Genomic DNA, 20,165 nt, shown 5'->3' with positions numbered 1-20,165 from the left:
ATGATTTATCCCAGGATATTGAATATCATTGCCTGTACTATACAGTAGGACGTTGTTGTTTATCCATCCTATATATAATAGTTTGCATCTGCTAATCCCAAATTCCCAGTCTGTCCCTCCCCACCTACCTCCCCCTTGACAACCACAAGTCTATTCTGTCTATCTATGAGTCTGTTTCTGTTTCATAGGTAAGTTCATTTGTGTCATATTTTAGATTCCACATATAAGTGATATCATATGATGTTTATCTTTCTCTTTCCGACTTACTTCACTTAGGATGATAATCTCTGGGTCCATTCATGTTGCTGCAAATGGCATTATTTCATTCTTTTTTCTGGCTGACTAGTATTCCATTGTGTGTGTGTGTGTGTGTGTGTGTGTGTGTGTGTGTGTGTGTGTGTGTGTACACACCACACTTTTATCCATTCCTCTGTCAGTGGACACTTAGGTTGTTTCCATGTCTTGGCTATTGTAAATGGTGCTGCAGTGGACATTGTGGTGCATGTATCTTTTTGAATTAGAGTTCTGTCCGGATATATGCCATTGTCATATGTCAACTCTATTTTTAGTTTTTTGAGGAACCTCCACACTGTGCTCCATAGTGGCTGCACCAACTCACATTCCTACCAACAGTGTAGGAGGGTTCCCTTTTCTCCACACCCTCTCCAGCATTTATTTGTAGATTTTTTAAATGATGACCATTCTGACCCATGTGAGGTGATACCTCATTGTAATTTTGACTTGCATTTCTCTAATAATTAGCGATGTTGAACATCTTTTCTTGTGCCTGTTGGCCATCTGTATGTCTTCTTTGGAGAAATGTCTGTTTACATCTTCTGCCCATTTTTCAATTGGGTTGTTTGGTTTTTTGTTGTTGAGTTATATGAGCTGTTTGTATATTTTGGAAATTAAGCCCGTGTCGGTCGTATCATTTGCAAATAATTTTTTTCAGTCCATGGGTTGTCTTTTCGTTTTGTTTGTGGTTTCCTTTGCTGTACAAAAGCTTGTACTACTTGTGATTTTTGATTCTAGGCACCATCTCCTATTCCTGTGTTCTTTTTTTTTTAGTAGCAGCTTTATTGAGATATAATTCACATACCATATGACTCAGTGATTTCAGGTATAAAATTCAGTGGTTTTTAGTTTAATTACAGAGTTGTGCAACCGTCACCACCATCAACGTTAGAACATTTCATCACCCAAATAAGAAACCCTGTACACATTAGCAGTCCCTCCCCACGTCCCCTCAATCCCTCTCAGTGCCCCTGCCCCAGCCCTAGGCAACCACTGATCTATTTCCTGTGTCTATAGATTTGCCTCTTTTCATCACCTCCTCCCTCCTTGATTGCCTCTCCTCTCCCCTTTACTTCCCACTTCTTTGCTTGTCTACTCCGTTCCCTGCGTAAAGGCCATCATAAATCCCTTCTCCCCTCCCATTTCTCTTTTCTTTCTCATGGGGTTAGAGCTTGAAGGTGTTTCCCATGTTTCCAGGAAAGCCCGTAAGTAATGGGATAGCAGTTAGGTGCCGGCCACTGCACTAAGCACCTCACATGCCGTACCTTGCCTAATCATATCGTCATTTACTCTTGTGAGGCAGGACTATTACAATTCCCATTTTTCAGAGGAGGAAGCTGTGGCTCAGAAAAAAGGTGCTGTCCAAGGTCACACAGCCAAAAGGTGGCAGAGTCAGGATTTGAACCCATGTCTGTCTCCAGATTAGAACCACGGCTACTGACAGCCTGCTGTTTATCTGCCCAGTATTTGGGGATGTCAGGAGGATGGAGACCATATCTGTTTTTTACTTCTCTATCCCCACAGCTAGCACAGTGCCTGGCACGTGATAGATTTGCAATAAATGTTGAATCAATGAAAATCCATCTCCCTACTAGCCTCCTGCTAACACCCAGAAAACCAGGGAGTGTTTTCTTCTTCATTCTCGTCCCTAACCCTGGCCTTGGGGCTGGTCCACAGTAGGTGCTCAGAGAGCCATTCCTTTATGAATGAATGTTTGAATGAACGAAGGAAATAAAGAGTGAACAAATGATTACTGAGCCAGTGCATAAGTGTGGCACGTGTCCTAAGGGTCTTTAGTCACTTCTCTAGACCTCCAAAGAACCCACCATTTTCCCTCCCGCTCTGACACCTCCTGCCCCCCCCCCACCCCGAGTCCCAGGGCAGCTGCCCAGTGAGCCCGGGAGGAGACGACTTCCCGAAGGTGCATCCTGGGTCTCACCACCACTGACTCTGCCCAAGCCTCTCTAGAAAGTTCTCCTCAAGCCAAGTGTCCTTTAATCCATGCAGACAGCAGGAGGGCTGTCTGCAGGGGTGTTTAAAGAACCTGGGTTGAAGCCTGTCAAACTAATTTTTTAAAATGCAAATCCCAATCCTCACAGAGAAACTGAGGGGACAGTGGAAATACCTCCAAGGCTCTAAAAGGCTTTTTATCTGCTCCTTTTTTTTCCTCCCAATCTGTTCTTTCTAATTTCAAATCCACAGAGAGAACTCACAAGGCATCTTGCTTGTGCTTCAAGATAATTCTGTGCCCAGTTCCCCCATTTTGCTGTTTAAAACATGTATGTTATTCTGACATGAAACATATGCCTGTCTCTTAACATCTTTCCACATCAAGGGCTGTTCTTCCTCCCATTGCTATTCAGCCTTATTTTCACTGCTTTCCTCTGAACCCCACTGGTTCAGCTGGCCCTTCCCCACCTCTCTTGCTCTCTCTGCCTTTAACCTTCCTTTAACCCAGCTCCTAGCCACTATGTGTTTTCTTATAGAAGGCTCTCAAGGCCATTCTTAGAACTGAACTTGGCATATCAAAATCCACCTCATTCTTCAAATCCCTGCCTCCTCTGGGAAGCCTCCCCAGGTTCACACTGGTGTCCCTTCCTACCCTTCCATTAGCTTCTATGGGACCATACATCTCAATCCTTAACTAAGGACAGGCCCTCATTTGTGTACATAATGCTTTCTTGACATTATGAAAAATATTCTCCCCTCATTCTTCAGTGACTGAGTTTTGAATTCCAGTCATCTTCCCTTGGCACTTTGAATAGATTGTCCCATTCTTTTCCTGCATCTAGTGTTGCTAGGAAGCAGGTACTCTCCACCTGGTCCTTGTTCTCTTTTTCATTAGCTGTCATTTCTCTGATTTTCTCAGGAGCTCCTCACTGTCTTTAAAATGCCGACGTTTCACTAAAGCATGTCTAGGTATGTTTCTTTATTTTTATATCCTGCTCAGCATGTGGTGGGTCTTTTCAATCTAAGGACTCAGGAGATCTTCCTAGAAATTTTCCCACTTTTACTTCTTTTTTTTTTTTTTTTTGGGTAGGGGAGCCCCACCGCATGGCATGCAGGATCTTAGTTCCCTGATAAGGGATCAAACCCTTGCCCCCTGCAGTGGAAGCACAGAGTCTTAACCACTGGACCTCCAGGGAAGTCCATCACTTTTACTTCTTTAAATAATGACTCTCTTCACTCTTTTTATTCTTTCCTTTTGGAATGGTTATGAAACAGTATGGGAGCTTCTGCCCCTATTTTCCATGTCTCTTAACGTTTCTTTCATATTTTCCACCTTCATCCCTTTGTACTGCATTCCTAGAGCGTTCTGCTTCATCTTTTAGTCCATTAATTTGCTCTTTAACAATTCAGTCTGTTTCTTATTTTATTTCAACAACTATCATTTTTATTTCCAAGAGCACTTATTGATTCTTTTTCCTAGTTACGTGTTCTCGTTTCATAATAGCCTGTTCTTTCACGATGTCGATGCCCTTCTATATCTGTATAAGGATATTAAATATGTTATTGTTCATGATCTCTCTCCTCGGTTGTAAATCCTTTGCAGTGGTGTTGGTATTATTTATTTCAGTTCTTTTCATGGTGCTAGGACTTGTCTTGGGCAGTACAAGAAGAGGCAGCAGTCGAACAGCCCAGTTGGGGAGTGTACACAAGGGGCTGGTTGACTTCCACCGGCTTCAGTGCCAGATGGGGGACTTCTGAGCCAGCCACTGAGCAGTGTCTTGTCTCTGACCCAAGCTCGTTCTTTCACTGTTCCACTCATGAGCAATCACCTCCTTCATACCACCTACCCTACAGGAATGGAACAAAGGGCATGGAGGGGTCAACCAGCCTTGTTGCTTCTGCCGTGGTATCCCAGTTAATCCCCTGTCACTTGCCCCTGGGCCTTCCTAGTCTCAGATCCTACCCCCTCAAAGTCTGGCAGACCTCACACTGCTACTACCTTTTGCAACAAAACCCCCTGCAGCAGTCCTGGGCCACAGCCCCCCTTTGCAGCTTCTGCCCATCCGTGATTCCTCACAATTCCTAGTCCACTAACTTCTCCCCTTCCTCTTTCTGCGCTTGGCTTTCTACTGATATTCATTTGTTTCCTGGCTTTATTGCATTAAGGGGAAACTGCTGTTCATTCCATCTCCCATCTTGAAACCAGAAGTCTGGCTTGCATATTATAAAAGTTTTTTTGTTTGTTTGTTTTTTCCCAAGAGCACTGAAGAACATGATAAAACCTTCTTCTCCTTTAAGACAATGAGTTTCCAGCATTTTTTACAAACACACACCATTGTTTGAGCGTGCTGGCGAACAGGGCATTTGCCAATACGCACCAGCACTCCCTGGCTCAGAGCATTCGGAAATCCACCTAGGGCAGCTCAAGGTGTTCCGGACGATGCAGTGAAGCTGAGGGCTGACGCTGTGTGCAGTAGGGAGTAAATGGATCCCTGGGGTCTTCTGGAGATGCTGGGGAGTCTCCCTCCAAGGCTGTACCCGCACTTCAACCAGAACCATTCCCTGTCTCATTTCTGGCTTTTATTCTGTCTGTTTTTGCTAAAGCTGAGCCAATAAATAGCTCACATACCCAGCATTCTTTCCCAGGAAGCACAAATGTGACCCATCCTTGAAACTTCTCTGCTTTACTATTGTTCTGTGATGTCAGCATAGGTTCTGCTAGTGATGACTTGAAGGACTTGAGTGAGAAGTAGTTGACCCTACAGTTTTTGATTTAACCGAGAGTTCTTATGATAAACACTGTATCCTTTGTTTTCTTCTCCTCCAGTTTTGCTTCCTGGTTCAATTCAACATCATCTTAGTGTTCAGGATTCATGAATGGAACCACAGTATTCCAGCAGTGGAGCTACAAGGAATACCTTAGTTCCTTGCTTGGTCCATGTATCTTCAAAACATGTTTTACTAATGATGATACGATGATAATGATGATACAGACACTTATCTGTGCCGAGTACCTTACGTCCTTCATAACTAATCTTCAAACAAGTCCCAAGAGATCGATACATTGAGCCCATTTTATCTTTATTTATTTATTTTTTAAAATTTATTTATTTATTTATTTTTGGCTGCGTTGGGTCTTCGTTGCTGCGCGTGGGCTTCCTTTAGTTGCGGCGAGCGGGGGCTCCTCTTCTTTGTGGTGCGCAGGCTTCTCATTGCGGTGGCTTCTCTCGTTGTGGAGCACGGGCTCTAGGCACGCGGGCTCAGTAGTTGTGGCGCACGGGCTTAGTGGATCTGTGGCTCCGCGGCATGTGGGATCTTCCCAGACCAGGGCTCAAACCCATATCCCCTGCCTTGGCAGGCAGATCCTTAACCACTGCACTACCAGGGAAGTCCCCAGCCCACTTTACAGATGTATCTGAGACAAAGAGAGGTTAGGTAAATGTCCAAGGTTACATAGCTGGTAGGTGGTGGAGCTGGGATTTGATCCCAAATCTCTCTGGTTTTAAAGCCCAGGCTATATTCTTTCATCTCCATTCTTGTGGCTTTGCATTTGCTTTTACAGGCCAACCTTGGAGATATTGTAGGTTCGGTTCCAAACCACCCCTATAAAGCCAGTATCACAATAAAGCAAGTCACATGAATGTTTTGGTTTCCCAGTGCATATAAAAGTGTGTTTACATTATATTATAATCTATTAAGTGTGCAATAGCATTATGTCTAAAAAAATGTGCAGACCCGCCTTCCCTGTGGCACAGCCCGTGTGCCACAACTACTGAAGTTTGCGCACCTGGATCCTGTGCTCCGCAACGGGAGAAGCCACCACAATGAGAAGCCTGAGCACCTCACTGAAGAGTAGAGAAACTAGAGAACGCCGCAACTAGAGAAAGCCCGCGCACAGCAACGAAGACCCAACATAGCCAAAGATAAACAAATAAAATAAATAAATTTATTTTTTTTAAAAAGTGCAGACCTTAATTAAAAAATACTTAATTGCGGGGCTTCCCTGGTGGTGCAGTGGTTGAGAGTCTGCCTGCCGATGCAGGGGACATGGGTTCATGCCCCGGTCTGGGAAGATCCCATGTGCTGCGGAGCGGCTAGGCCTGTGAGCCATGGCCGCTGAGCCTGCGCATCCGGAGCCTGTGCTCCGCAATGGGAGAGGCCACAACAGTGAGAGGCCCGCGTACCGCAAAAAAAAAAAAAAAAAAACTTAATTGCTAAAAAATGCAAACCATCATCTGAGCCTTCAGCAAGTCATAATCTTTTTGCAATAGTAACATCAAAGATCACTGACCACAGATCACCATTACACATAAACAATGAAAAAGTTTGAAATATTGTGAAAATGAGCAATTTGTAACAACAGCAAAAAAAAAAAAACAATACAGTACCTGCAAAGCGCAATAAAGTGAAGTGCAATAAAATGAGGTTTGACTGGGGACTTCCCTCGTGGTGCAGTGGTTAAGAATCCACCTGCCAACGCAGGGGACACAGGTTCGAGCCCTGGTCCGGGAAGATCCCACGAGCCGTGGAGCAACTGAGCCTGTGCACCACAACTACTGAGCCTGCATGCCACAACTACTGAAGCCCACGTGCCTAGAGCCCGTGCTCCACAAGAGAAGCCCCCACAATGAGAAGCCGGTTCACCATGACGAAGGGTAGCCCCCGCTTACTGCAACTAGAGAAAGCCCTCGCACAGCAATGAAGACCCAACGCAGCCAGAAATTAATTAATTTAAAAAAAATTTTTTTAATTAGGTATGACTGACTGTATTTGTAATAGCTCTTAGCTTCTATTTAGTAAATGAAAACTCCCATGCATCGCAATTAAGGACACAAATGTTGAGAGCTTCTGCCATAGTACATGGTAGAGTGTAAGCTTAGCAAATCCTCATTGATAGATTTCATTTTGATTAATTGTTCTATTTTCATTTGCTCACGTACATACTTAGTCTTACAGTTGTTGAATTCACGGATGTGCTGACAATGACTTGTATGCCCAGAATCACCTTCAGTCATTACCAGAGCTACCAAGTGTTGATAAGATGCTGGTCACCAGCACGTAAAGGGCTTCCATTTATCAGTACCCTTTCCTGGAGAGACTCCAGTGGGACGTGTTAAGTATATGCCTGCCACATGCCTGCTGCGTTCTCAGTGCTCTCCCCTGTAATTTAATACTAATAGGTAACATTTTCCTTTCAGCCTTTACCAAGTGCTATTGCACGCATTAGCTTATGTGGTCATCATGGAAACCCTACAAGCAGGCATTACTGTTCTTACCATCCTCTCTGTTTTGTGATGTAGCATCTCAGGCCTGTGGCTTACCCAGGGCTGTTGAGGCAGCCAGAACCAGAACCCAGGACTGCAGCCAGAGGCCAGCCTCTGCTCCTGCACTGGGTCTGTGGCTGCCTTTCTCTCTGATCTGGGTGGCAGAGCGCAACAGCAGAACCATACCCACAGCCCTCAGCCCCTAGCGCTTTCTCACCTCAGGCACGGCTCCCCCGCCAAGCAAGGTCCACTTTCCAGGGCAGGGCTGGGTAGTAAAGCCTCAGGCTCTGGAGCCCACCAGGCTGCCTTTGACTCCCGCCTCCACCACTGACTTTCTGCGTGACCCTCTGCGAGCTCCTCAGCTCTCCTGAGGCTTGGTTCTGCATCTGTACAATGGGATGACAATCCCCATCTCATCAGGTGGTTGTAATCATTAACCAGCTCTCCTGTGCACAGAGCCTGCTGTGGTATTGCTGTTTATTAGTTTGCTCAGGCTGCCATCACAGAGGACTGGGTGGTTTAAACAACAGAGATGGATTTTCTCATGTTCTGTAGGCTGGATGTCCAAGATCAAGGTGTCAGCAGGTTTGGCTTTTCCTGAGGCCTCTCTCCTTGCCTCACACCTGGCCACCTTCTCTCTGTGTTCACTCGTGGTCGGCCCTCATTCTGGATGTTCTGTGTGTCCTCATCTCCTCTTATAAGGACAACAGTCATAGTGGACTAGGGCCCACCCTAATGACCCCATTTTAACCTAATTACCTCTTAAAAGGCTCTGTCTTCGAATGCAGTCACAATCTAAGGTACAGAGCTTAGGGCTTCAACATATAATCTGGGGGGGACTCAGTTCAGCCCGTAACATGCAGCGTGTGCACCTTTCACCCGTGTGAATTTAGCCACATGGTACTAAACAAAAAGGAGACAGGAAACATAAGATATTAAATAACATGAGTGATTCCACCCACCGTTCCAGTCAATGGGTGTGTATCCCAGAGGGAGAGGGAGATGAGATGAGTTCGTTGTACCTCCATCAGCATCAGTTCCCCTGTACCTAAACATGAGCTAGGTGTGATGCACATTTTTCATACGGCATGGCATATAAACACCAGCCAACTGCTTTGTCTGGTGCCCAACCAAAGGAGCAGCGATCAAGGCTAGTTTGGGCTGTATCGGGGGTTTGCCTTGAACTTCTTCAGAATTTTAGCAGACACCGCTGGTGGCCTGCCCTCTATCCCAACCCCGCAACTGCTTCCTACCTCCTATGCCCGCCTAAGGGCATCACCCAGAAAGGGGGAGGGTTAATGTCTTGGGGAGGGGGAGGGACTAGGGGTCAGGAGATAAGTGTCCCCACCCCCAATGTCTGATTCGGCACAGTCTCTCAGAGGATCCCTGTTAAATTAAGCCCCACTGGCCCTGCTCCTAACTGGCTCTCCCTTTCCTCAGTTCCTCACTTGGGCTTCCTGGAATCATCTCTCAGATTAACTACCTACACCCCAGTTCATATCTCAAGGACTGATTTTGAGGAAATCCAAAATTACACGAGCACCTACCCCCATGTAAGATGTTTCTGATACACAGCAGTCTCATAGATGGTCCCCCAGAGATATTGTCTGGGAATCTGACGAATGTAAAATCCCTGATTCCAGAACCCCAGCTGCATGTGGGTTCTCCCAGACCATCCTGGCCCACTGGCCCTGACACCATACCTACTCAGTGCTTTCCTCTGGCCTCCCTTCCAGGTGATCGAGAAGAACTTGAGCGGCTGGTGGTACATTCAGATTGAAGATAAGGAAGGGTGGGCCCCAGCGACTTTCATCGATAAGTATAAGAAAACCAGCAATGCCTCAAGACCCAACTTTCTGGCTCCCTTGCCCAATGAGGTGACGCAGCTCCGGTTGGGAGATGCAGCAGCAATGGAGAACTGCACGGGCAGTGAAGCCGTCGGCCCGTCCCGGCCCCTACCCGATGCACCACATGGGGCTGTGGACTCCGCCATGCCGTGGTCCAAAGACTGGAAGGGTGGTAAGGAGGTCCCAAGGAAGGCATCTTCAGACACGTCCTCGTGTGCAGGCTACGAGGAGATCTCGGACCCCGACCTGGAGGAGAAGCCCAGCCTCCCTCCCCGGAAAGAATCCATCATCAAGTCGGAAGGGGAGCTGCAGGAGCGACAGAGGATGGAGCAGCTCAGAGGTTCTTCACCCAAGCCTCCTGGCATGATCTTGCCAATGATCCCAACCAAACACACGCCTCCAGCCCGGGACAGCAGGAGACCAGAGTCCAAACCTGACAAAAGCAAGTTGTTCCAGCTGAAAAATGAGATGGGGCTGGAGTGTGGCCATAAAGTATTGGCCAAGGAAGTGAAGAAGCCCAACCTCCGACCTGTCTCCAAATCCAAAGCTGACCCACCGGAGGAGAGGCCGGAAGCTGTTCCCCAGAATCCCTTCTTAAAGTCCAAACCTCAGGTTAGGCCAAAACCAGCTCCTTCCCCCAAGACAGAGCCACCTCAGGGCGAAGACCAAGTGGACATCTGTAACCTCAGGAGCAAGCTCAGGCCTGCCAAGTCCCAAGAGAAACCCTCGTTGGACGGAGAGAGCAGCCCCCAGGCTGGGGGAGGCCAGGACGTGGCCATCAGCCGTGGCTTCCTCCCAGGGGAGGGGCCTGGCCGTGCCCAGGACAGGACGAGCAAACAGGATGGGCTCAGCCCAAAGGAGACGTCCTGCAGAGCCCCTCCAAGGCCGGCCAAGACCGCAGATCCTGTGCCTAAGAATGTGCCAGTCCCTCTCCAAGAGGCTTCCCAGCAGAGACCTGTAGTCCCTCCTCGGAGACCACCCCCCCCCAAGAAAACCTCCTCGTCGTCCAGGCCCCTTCCAGAGGTCAGGGGGCCCCTTCCAGAGGTCAGAGGGCCCCTTCCAGAGGTCAGGGGGCCCCTTCCAGAGGTCAGGGGGCCGCAGCGGGAGCCCACCGAAGGCAAGACAGCTCCTGTCCCAGGCCGGGCCCTGCTTGTCCCCCCAAAAGCCAAACCTTTTCTCTCCGGCTCCTCAGGGGGGCAGGATGACATGCGAGGCAAAGGTGGGCTGGGGCCACGGATGATGGGCAAGATGGGAGAAAACAAGGAGAAAGTGGCTGCAGCCCCCTTCCCCAATGCAGACGGCCCCAAGGACTTGTATGTGGCCGTGGCCAACTTTGAAGGAGACGAAGGTACCAGCGGCTTCCAGGAGGGGACGGTGTTCGAGGTCCGGGAAAAGAACAGCAGCGGCTGGTGGTTCTGCCAGGTGCAAAGCGGGGCCCCCTCCTGGGAGGGGTGGATTCCTTCCAACTATCTCAGAAAGAAGCCCTAGCCTGCTCCCTTCCTGCCTGGAAGTCCTGCACGACCCTGCCGGCTTTACCTACATATTTAATATGCCTCTTAATTTATCATCCTCCACGCAGCTTCAAAGGAAGGAAGACTGGAATACTGTGGTTTCTTCCCTTCTCTGGGTGGAGAGGGACCCCTCCCATCACAGCGTCCCCTGGAGGCTCAGAGGCCACACCCCTTTCTCTCTTCTCAGCATCCCTGCCTTAAGGCCAGTGGCATTGCCACCCAGCTGCCCTGCCCACCCAACAGCTGGACCGTGACTCTCTGAGGTCTCTAGGACCGGAATCCATCATCTGGAGAAACTACAGAAAGGGTCTCTTGTTGATCGGATCAGGCAGAGTGTGGGTAGCCCTCTGCCGACCCAGCACCCCACCCAGTTCATTCATGTCAAGCAACTTGATTCACTCAGTTTCCAAAATGCCTGGTCCCAGAAAGAACTTCATCCCGTAGAAGTCAGCTCCGTTGCCAATTCCAGGGAGGTGGTGTCTTCCCCGAGGCCTCAGGTCCACGGGCCTCTCAGGTTCAAGCAGATGCAGCTGCCCCAGGAGTGGGCCTGGAGGTCCTCCCAGCCATGCTGCCTCCCTTCTGTGCTGGGACCCTGATCAGTTCTAAAGGAGTGCTTCCAGCTCCGAGCATGCTCCCCTTTTCCTGCTGCAGGCTGGGGTCCAACCCAGGGCTTTTAAACAAGAATCCCCAGCCCGCTTTTGGGGGGGCCTTTCACTTCTGCCTACCTAGAGCAAGAATCTCAAGGTTTGTTTGAATAAGGGGACCGTTCACAAGCCACGCCCCTTGGGAGCTCCTCTTCGCTGAGTAGCTAGTAGGTGCCAGACGCTGTACTTGGCACTTTACCTTCATGCTGAACCCTCACAGCAGCCCTCTCTGATACTATTACACCTGCTTTATAGATGAGGAAACGGGTTCAATGGGCCCAAGGGCACACTAGCTGGGAAGAGGAGCAAAGGGGATTTGCATCCAGGCTGGCCTGACTTCCATGCCTGTGCCCTTCCCCTGTAAGAGGCAAACCAGGCAGGGAGACGGAGACGCCAGCTGGCTGCCCTGGACTGTGCATGTGGGGGCCGGGTGGCTGCTCCCACACCCAACACCCCTCCAACCCATTGTAGCATCTACTGAAGGCTGCCCTGGACCCCATATGGTTGCTCCACACAGAGGCTGCCCACGGCCCTGGTGCTGCCACAGAGCCCTGTTTCCTGCCCCTATGCTGGTGCCCACCCCAGGGGATAGAACTTATGGAGCAAAGGGAGCCAAGGTGGTCTCACATGCCAGCCTTGAGGGACCCTGGTGGCTCAAGGGCCAGCAGCGGAGTCTCCAGCAAACTGGGCAGAGTAGGCAGTAGTCCCATAAGGAGATGGGGACCCGAGGGCCAGGCAGAACCTGTCTCTGCTGCTGCTTCCTGCTCCTCTCTGGCACTCGAAGAGTAGTTTTCTCTTTTTTTCTTTCCATGCACTCTCCCTCTCTGTGGTCTCACTGGAAGGAACCCGGGGCAGCCCTTGCACCCGTTTTGACTGATGTGGTTCACTGAGTCACGTAGAGACACAGCTACACTGCAGAACGAGAGTCAGGACCCAGGGTTTCTGGCTTCCAGCCCAGAGCTCTTGCCTGGAGTCCAGGCTGCCTTGGGGGGTGAGAATGCAGCACCCCTCCTCATCCCACCCTACTCTGCAGGACAAGAGGAAGTGGCCCTCTGGCCCTGCCCCCAGAGATCTCTGATGCAGAGTAGTCATCTGCTGCCATGCTTTTGGGACCACAAGAGCAGCTTTCCCAGGGATGCTCGCCGTCTACCTGCAGTGCCAAAATTTATGTGCAGACAGCTCTCTTCCAGTCTCCCCTCCCCTCCCCACCCCACCCCTCCTCACTGCCACATGGGCTCTGGATCCTTCCCTGATCCACAATCGCATCTTTATTCCTTCCTTCAGTAGGTCTGTAAATCCCACACCCCGAGAGTCTTGGGACAGGGCCCTGAGGTGCCCTGCCGCGCCCACTTGCCCCCAGCCCTGTTCCCAGAACCTTGGGGGGAAGATGGCAGCCAGGGGCAGAAGGGAGAATGGGAGAGGGCCATCCACCCTCCAAGGTCCCCTCACTCGGGAGGAGGCCCCACAGCACGTTTTCCTGAGTTTTTGACCCATTTTGGTTTAAACACCATTCGTGAAGCTGTTATGCAGGATTTGACCACATTTCAAAAGACAAAACTCTAAATTTTTTTTTTCTGATTATCTCTCAGCTTTCATTGACCTTTTCTAGTATTTTGCGAGTGCCTACTATGTACTAGGCGCTGGGTGTAGACCAGGCTGCGAGTGGCTCCGTGCCTGGCTGTGAAGAGCTTTGATTTTTGTGTGCAGATTCCACTGAAGGCGTTTGTCTTTGGCTTCATTTCCTCTTCCCAGGGGTCAGCTGGGTGGGAATGGACTAATTCCGCCTTTTTCTGGATAGAAAATTTTCCCTGCACATGAAAAAGTAATCAGCCTTTTTATTGTTATTATTCTGGCGTGAACTGAAGGTACTCAAGCCACATTTCTCTCTGTTCACTGTTCTTTCCTCAGGACACATGTGTGGCCTGAGGACTCCTCTCTCCAGCTCCTCCTACCACGGTGAGGGTACTTCCCCAGGCAGCTGCAAGGGGCGGTCTTGATGGCCAACGGCTCTCCCTAGCCGTCCTCACCTGGGGGCTTAGGTTGATACCATCCAGGACTGTAGCCACCATTCTATGCGCATTTGATGGAGCAGATGCAAAATCCCCTGGAGTCACCACCGTGGCAAATGTCCAGGGCCATAGGAATAACTTTTGTGCCAGCCTCCGGGCAGGTTACCGGTGCCTACGCACGCTCCGTCCTTTAATCTCATCCTCACTTCAACCCTGTGAGGCGCCTAGGATCAGCCCCAATCTGTCATGAGAGCACTGAGGTTCAGAGGTTGAAGTCAGTGTCATCCAAATATTGACCAAGCTGAGACTTGAATCCTGTTTTTTCTCCCCAGTGCCCGTGACGTTTCCTCTGCCATCAACAATGACATGTTCATGGTGCTTCCAGGGAAGCAGGTGACCCTCCCTCTCAATTTAGGTTTTTCCTCTCCTGACCCCACCATCACACATGTCAGTAGGTCACAGGCCAAATGCCAGCCCAGAAAGGCAGGCAAGGATGGGTTTTATTCCTTTCCTCACCCCCGCATACTTTCTCGGGATGGCTGTTTTATCTTACACCCTAGGGCAAAACTACAGCTTGTAGTCATAACGCCAAATCTTTGGAAAATCTGCGTTTTAGGACCACCCCTTGATAAAATAGGCCTTTACTCAAGTTTTTTACTCAGAATTTCTTTGCCATTTGGTGGGTTTATGTCCTTGTCCCAGGATGAGACTTGGGGAGCTGGGCTGCAGCTCAAACCATTTTTAATGCCCTGCCCTGCCGGGAGATTGCTAGAGCCTCACCAGGCTTCCAGTAGTCAGGTTACATGTCCTCCCCAAAGCCTCACCACGTGATTGGTTTCTTAGACAAAGTTCTCGGCCTTAAAACATTTCTGGGCCCACAGGGGATTTCCTTACCAGGTAGAATGTAGGAAAACAAACTTGCCACATTAAAGGACAGATGCCAAATCTCCCCAAGGTTGGAAGACCCTACTCTTAGGCTGAGGGATGGACAGTCTAGTATTTATTTCGTTTGTACCGAGTACACGGCACTGAGTGGGATGAAGTAGAAATCGCTCCTGGCCTCAGGTAGCTGGCAACTCAACATCATCAAGAACAAGAACATTCGTGCCTCGGCTTGGCTCCCGTCCTTTCATTGTTTCTGAGTTTTTAAGTGTCGGGTCAGGTCTTGCCCTTCACTTTGGGCTGTGATAATGTACATGTAACAGCCTGAGTCACGTGGCAGTCTTGTCCCCTCCTTGGTTGTCAGGCCCGTCCTTCAGGGCTTCTGCTGCAAACAACCATATCAGACCATAGACGAAGATTCCCTATTGCCAAACAGTGTGGCCTGAATGAGTAGGAAACTGGCTTGCATTGAGGCCTGAGGGTGCGGCAGGCCCTCCGTTAGCCTGGAGGAATTGCTCCTAACTTGGCCAAGTAAGGTCTAGATGGACCTTAGCCCGTGAAGGTCACAGACAGAGTTGTGGAGTTGCAGAGTTAAAACCAGGAGACTCCAGAGTCTTTGTCTGCTCGTGGACCACCTGCTGAGGACCCTTCTCACAGACTTGACCGTCCAGCCCCATGGGGTAACGTCTGCTTTCTGGTGCTACCTTGTGGAGTTTTCAAGCCACCCATTGTGTTTCAACATTCCACCTTTCCCGTTTTTATCGTCTGCTCCCAAATAGGCCTTCTTGGCTCCAGTCAGGAACAAGGGACTCAACTTCTGTTGTCCTTGAAGAGGCCAAGCCCAGTGCCACAGCCAGTAGCCTTCACTTTCAGGTCTTCTATAAACGTACAAGAGGAGGTGCACCCACCAGGCTTATGATGGCAATAAGCAATCCTAACACAACTAAGGTGTCCATATTTTACCCCAGTGTACGCCCGTCTGTGACATTGTGCCCATGTAATTGTTAGTGGCAGCACCCCTTCCACTCACGGGGTGATAACAAACTGGTCACCTTGGCTACAGCCCACATTTCCTGCTTCAGGGAGCCACCACGTAACTAGGCCATTTCTTGCATCCCTCCAGGAGCAGTGGGCTCTGACAGCATTGCCCCACCACCTCGCGTCTGCTCACAGGATGATGCTGGAGATCTCTGGACATCTCAGCACTCCTCATACCCTTGGCAAGCTGACACATTCTGGTGGTGTCTTTGTTTCCTTTTAACACACACGAAAAATACATGAGGATATATAATGTGAGGGGGGAGGGGTGATGAACAGTGAATTAGCTGTAGCATGTATAGACTATATACTTTACCATTAGACTTTTCTTTTTTTTTTTTAATAAAAAAAAGTGCTTGACTGGTTTCAAGCTTCATTGTGAAGATGTGTCTATGGATTTTATTTGGCTGAAGAAAGGGTGAGTAGCTTTGTGCCCTGGCATCTTGGCCTGGATTTGGGGATCAAAAAACAGAAGCCTGTGTGAGCTAGGTTTGGGCATTGCTCAGAAATAGGGATGACTCCTCTGGACCTTAGTGTACTTTGATTCTTTTAACTACAATATCCAGAAACCAAGAGAAAGCTTCCTTGTATTCACTGGGTATCTCCCACATCTCGGCTCTGTGCCGAAAGGTGGAAAACTTTACATGTCCAGGGAGTTTGAACCTCTCGCTGGCATTGCCTGATGGGCAGGGAAGTAGGAGGGTGCAGCCACGTTTGGGCCACAGGGACTGCCCAAGCCGCCTGCTCCCAGGAGGTGGAGAGCATTGCCTGATGTTTTATTACTTTCCCAAAGGCAGCGCCAAGGCAAAACCAACCACCGGTGCGGAGCCTCCTTGGTCCCAGCTGAATCCAAAAGGACACCAGCACCCCACCTTCCTAGGAAGAGAAGAGTAGAACCAGCAGAGTCCCAGCGCAGAAGTTCAAAGGGGAGGATTTCGATACAATATTCATCCCACCTTAGAGGAAACAGTTTAAAGCAATGATCTTCTGGTGCACCTTACTTAGGAATAATCTTCCTTCATATGTTAAGCTCTGTTCCCATAAGAAAGGAAAGTGATTCTGTGGTTTAACACCACCACCCGTACCCCACACACCCCGGGAGCGTTTTGTCCCAAATCTCCTAAACCAGGAGTGCTTAGTCTCAAGAATACATCTGGTAATGACCATGGCATGGGCTTCCCGGGGCAGGCGTGCAGGGGCCCCTGAGCCTCGTGGGATGGGATGGCAACTGGACCGCGGTCAGCAATCAACCTGACTTTGTGTCTCTGGGGTCTCTTACCCACTATCTTCCTTCAGTTCTGGCTTGGAACTGGCGCACTCACCACTGCTCTCCTGTTCCAGGAATGACACACCAAGCACGTACCGGCTCACACACCTGCAAACGCTCTTCTCCAAGGGGTCATGGTGAATCTGGGGGTCCAAAACTCATATCGAGGGGCCACTCTTCTCCCAGTCCAGAGCGTTTAATGTCCACTCCTTCTCTAGTTCATGTCTGTCTGGTCCAGGTGTGCCGCTTCACCATCTGGCAACCCATGCCTCCCAATCGTTGGTTCTCAAATTTCAGTGACCAGAAGTTTCAGTCAGGGAGCTCGCCAAAGTGCACATTCCTGGGCTGCGTCCCCCAAAAGTCAGAATCAGCAGGAATCTGCATCCTTAAAAAGTACATTGTGAGGAAATGGTCTGCATGCTCCACTCTGAAGAGATGGCCAAACTCCGCCCCTTCCGTACCTGGCATAGTATGTATTCAAAAATGGTGCCTCATGCTATTATGATCAATGGCACCATTATTTTTCTGGGCATTTGCTGTGTTCCAGGCCTATGGGGCACTTTACCTACAATTTTATTTCATCCTCAGAATGCTCCCTGAAGTAGATATCTGCATTTTACCTATGAAGTTGCTAAGTTTCAGACAGGTGAAGACACTGGCCCAAGGTCTCTCATGGCCAGTGTGTGACGTGTCTGGTCCTAAAACTGGCTTTTTTAACCCGTACTATGCCCCCTCCCAAATGCTAATCAAGGCACATATCTCATCCTGATGTAATTCTTTCCTGGATCATCACATTCAAGAGCTACTTTCTCTTTCCAAAACCTAACGCTGTAATTAAGGGGGAAAATTCTAATTTTTTTGAGTACATGCTATGGGCTGGTTACCTTATAGATATTATCTCTTTAATCTTCACTACAATTCTTCTAGGTAAGAGTTGTTATACCCATTTTATGGATGAGGAAATTAATAGTCTGAGAGATTGTTTACACGTTGTCACAGCTAGTATGAAGATGACCTTGGACCTGTAACTCCTTAATAGACCATCACAGTTCCCAAATCTATAATCTTTCCATTCAGCATTTTTTAGTGTTTTCCAGAACAAATGTCAACACATAACGTCTGAAACAAGTGTTCTGTGGGGGCTTCCCCGGTGGCACAATGGTTAAGTGGTTAAGACACGGGTTCGAGCCCTGGTCCGGGAAGATCCCACATGCCGTGGAGCAAATAAGCCCGTGCGCCACAACTACTGAGCCTGCGCTCTAGAACCTGTGAGCCACAACTACCAAAGTTTGCATGCCTAGAGCCCGTGCTCTGCAACAAGAGAAGCCACCGCAATGAGAGGCCTGCACACCGCAATGAAGAGCAGCACCCACTCGCCGCAACTAGAGAAAGCCTGCACGTAGCAGCGAAGACCCAGTGCAGCAAAAAAATTAATTAATTAATTAATTATTTTTTAAAAAAGAAAGTGTTCTGTGGACACATTCGTTTGAGCAATGCTTCGTAAAATTAAGTTAAACAGTTTTTTGTTTTGGGGGGGTTTTTTGCAGAACTTCTTGAAGCTCCTTGCATAAGAGCATTCAGTGTGATTATCTGAGAGGGGCGTTATCAATATCAGGTTCTTCAGCTGTACTTGACTGTGAAGCCATTCACAGAGCATCTAGCAAGGGCAGTATTTCATGTCATAAATTCTGGAAAATGTCGAATTTTACATTTCAACTTTACCTTGAGTTCTCTTTTTAAAATTTATTTATTTATATTTATTTATGTATTATTTTTGGCTGTGTTGGGTCTTTGTTGCTGCATGCAGGCTTTCTCTAGTAGCGGCGAGTGAGTGCTACTCTTTGTTGCGGTGCGTGGGCTTCTCATTGTTGTGGCTTCTCTTGTTGCGGAACACGGGCTCTGGAGCCCGGGGGCTTCAGTAGATGTGGCGCATGGACTCAGTAGTTGTGGCTTACGGGCTCTAGAGCCCAGGCTCAGTAGTTGTGGCATACGGGCTTAGTTGCTCCGTGGCATGTGAGATCTTGCCGGACCAGGGCTCGAACCCGTGTGCCCTGCATTGGCAGGCGGATTCTTAACCAATGCACCACCAGGGAAGCCCTACCTTGAGTTCTGAACCACAATCCTTAGCCGATTCCTCCTAATTCCAGCTGTAACTCCACCCCTCACTGCAGCCCAGGCTTCAATGCTAACATTCACAGCATGGTGAGTACAAAATACTTCTTTGAATGGACACGTGAACTTCAAGGTTTCCTATTTGCCATTGGTCTAACTTGGAGCTCTCTCAGTGGATTTCCCCATAGTAAGATCGCCGCTCAAGTAGGAAACTGTTCAGAAAATAGCTGCCGGGAATGGAATTTGTTTTCTGGCTCAAAAACAAGTTTTCCTTTAGAGGCCTGTAAGTTAGTGGTGGTGTTCAGAACATTTAGATGCAAGGTAGTAAAGCCAAGGTTCATCTCCTCTTAAGACCCAGGAGGCCCAGATCCTACAATAAACTGTGTTCTCCTATTCTTTTTCAACTACAGGGAACTTGGCCACATACTTGTACAGCATAGTATAGAATAGTGGTCTTCAGATGGTTTTCATTGTGTACCTGATGGTTTATTGATAGAAAAATGCTTAGCATCTATGCAGTAATAACTATATAAAATACATATATTACTAAATAGATACATCATGTACAATATTGTTAGGTGGAAAATTCTCACACCCAATGCATGGGTTTCCCTTCCACCTAAAGGAAGAGCTCCATTAGCATGATGCTCCAGCCCTTCCTCCCTCTCCCTAGGGGAGAAGGGGGAATTATCTAGATGATTGATATTTAGGGAGGCAGGAGACAGGCATGCATAGCTCAGCCCCTCCCTCTCTCTTCTATGACGACAGATGTCCTCAGGAAGCACACCTTCCCCTCCGTCCCTGACAGTGGGAGGCTTAGTGGTAAAGAGGACCCCACAAAAGGCATCCTGTGCTTTTCAGGGGCATCTGTGACTGGATCAAAGAACATGACTATTTCTGGAATTCAGCCTTAGGAAGCCCATAACTGCCGCACACCTCACCTAAGGCAGATTCTCCCACGGCTCTCTCAAGAATAAAGGTGGCATTTCACTCTCCAGTCCCCAGATCCCTCTGTCTCTCTCAGTTACTTGGGAATTGAGGTGAGGTGAAAGGGGAGCAATTTATGAGGCTCCTAAAAAACTGTCTATTGGCTACTGATTTAGGCTAATTTTAGCTGATTTATTATTATTATTATTATATATTATAATAAAATACATATACAAAATTTAAAGCGAAGGATAAGCTAAAAATACATGTAATGAAAAGATCTAATTTTTCACTGAGCTCCAATGGCTTGTCTTATCTGCCCGCCCCCGGGATTCATGGACCCTACTTTGTAAACCACTGACAAAGGAACCATGACCGACTTTGGGGTTAGACCTGGGTTTGAGTTCTGACTCTGATACA

At 48.6% G+C, this 20,165-nt stretch overlaps 1 protein-coding gene across 1 annotated transcript in view; it reads left to right on the top strand.

Annotated features, from left to right (window-relative positions):
• Positions 1-15,822, top strand: part of SH3PXD2B (SH3 and PX domains 2B) — a 112,283-nt gene extending 96,461 nt beyond the window's left edge. Inside the window, exons 13-14 of the mRNA XM_060144202.1 lie at positions 9,245-10,777; positions 15,525-15,822. Coding sequence (XP_060000185.1) covers positions 9,245-10,777; positions 15,525-15,662 — 1,671 coding nt within the window. The 3' untranslated portion in view covers positions 15,663-15,822. The remainder of the gene's footprint in view (positions 1-9,244; positions 10,778-15,524) is intronic.
• Positions 15,823-20,165: the final 4,343 nt, after the last annotated feature.

The sequence above is a fragment of the Lagenorhynchus albirostris genome, chromosome 3, assembly GCF_949774975.1.
Source record: "Lagenorhynchus albirostris chromosome 3, mLagAlb1.1, whole genome shotgun sequence".
NCBI classification, from domain to species: Eukaryota; Metazoa; Chordata; class Mammalia; order Artiodactyla; family Delphinidae; genus Lagenorhynchus; species Lagenorhynchus albirostris.
The sequence above is the reverse complement of the archived record's forward strand: the minus strand, read 5'-3'. Positions and strand labels throughout refer to the sequence as shown.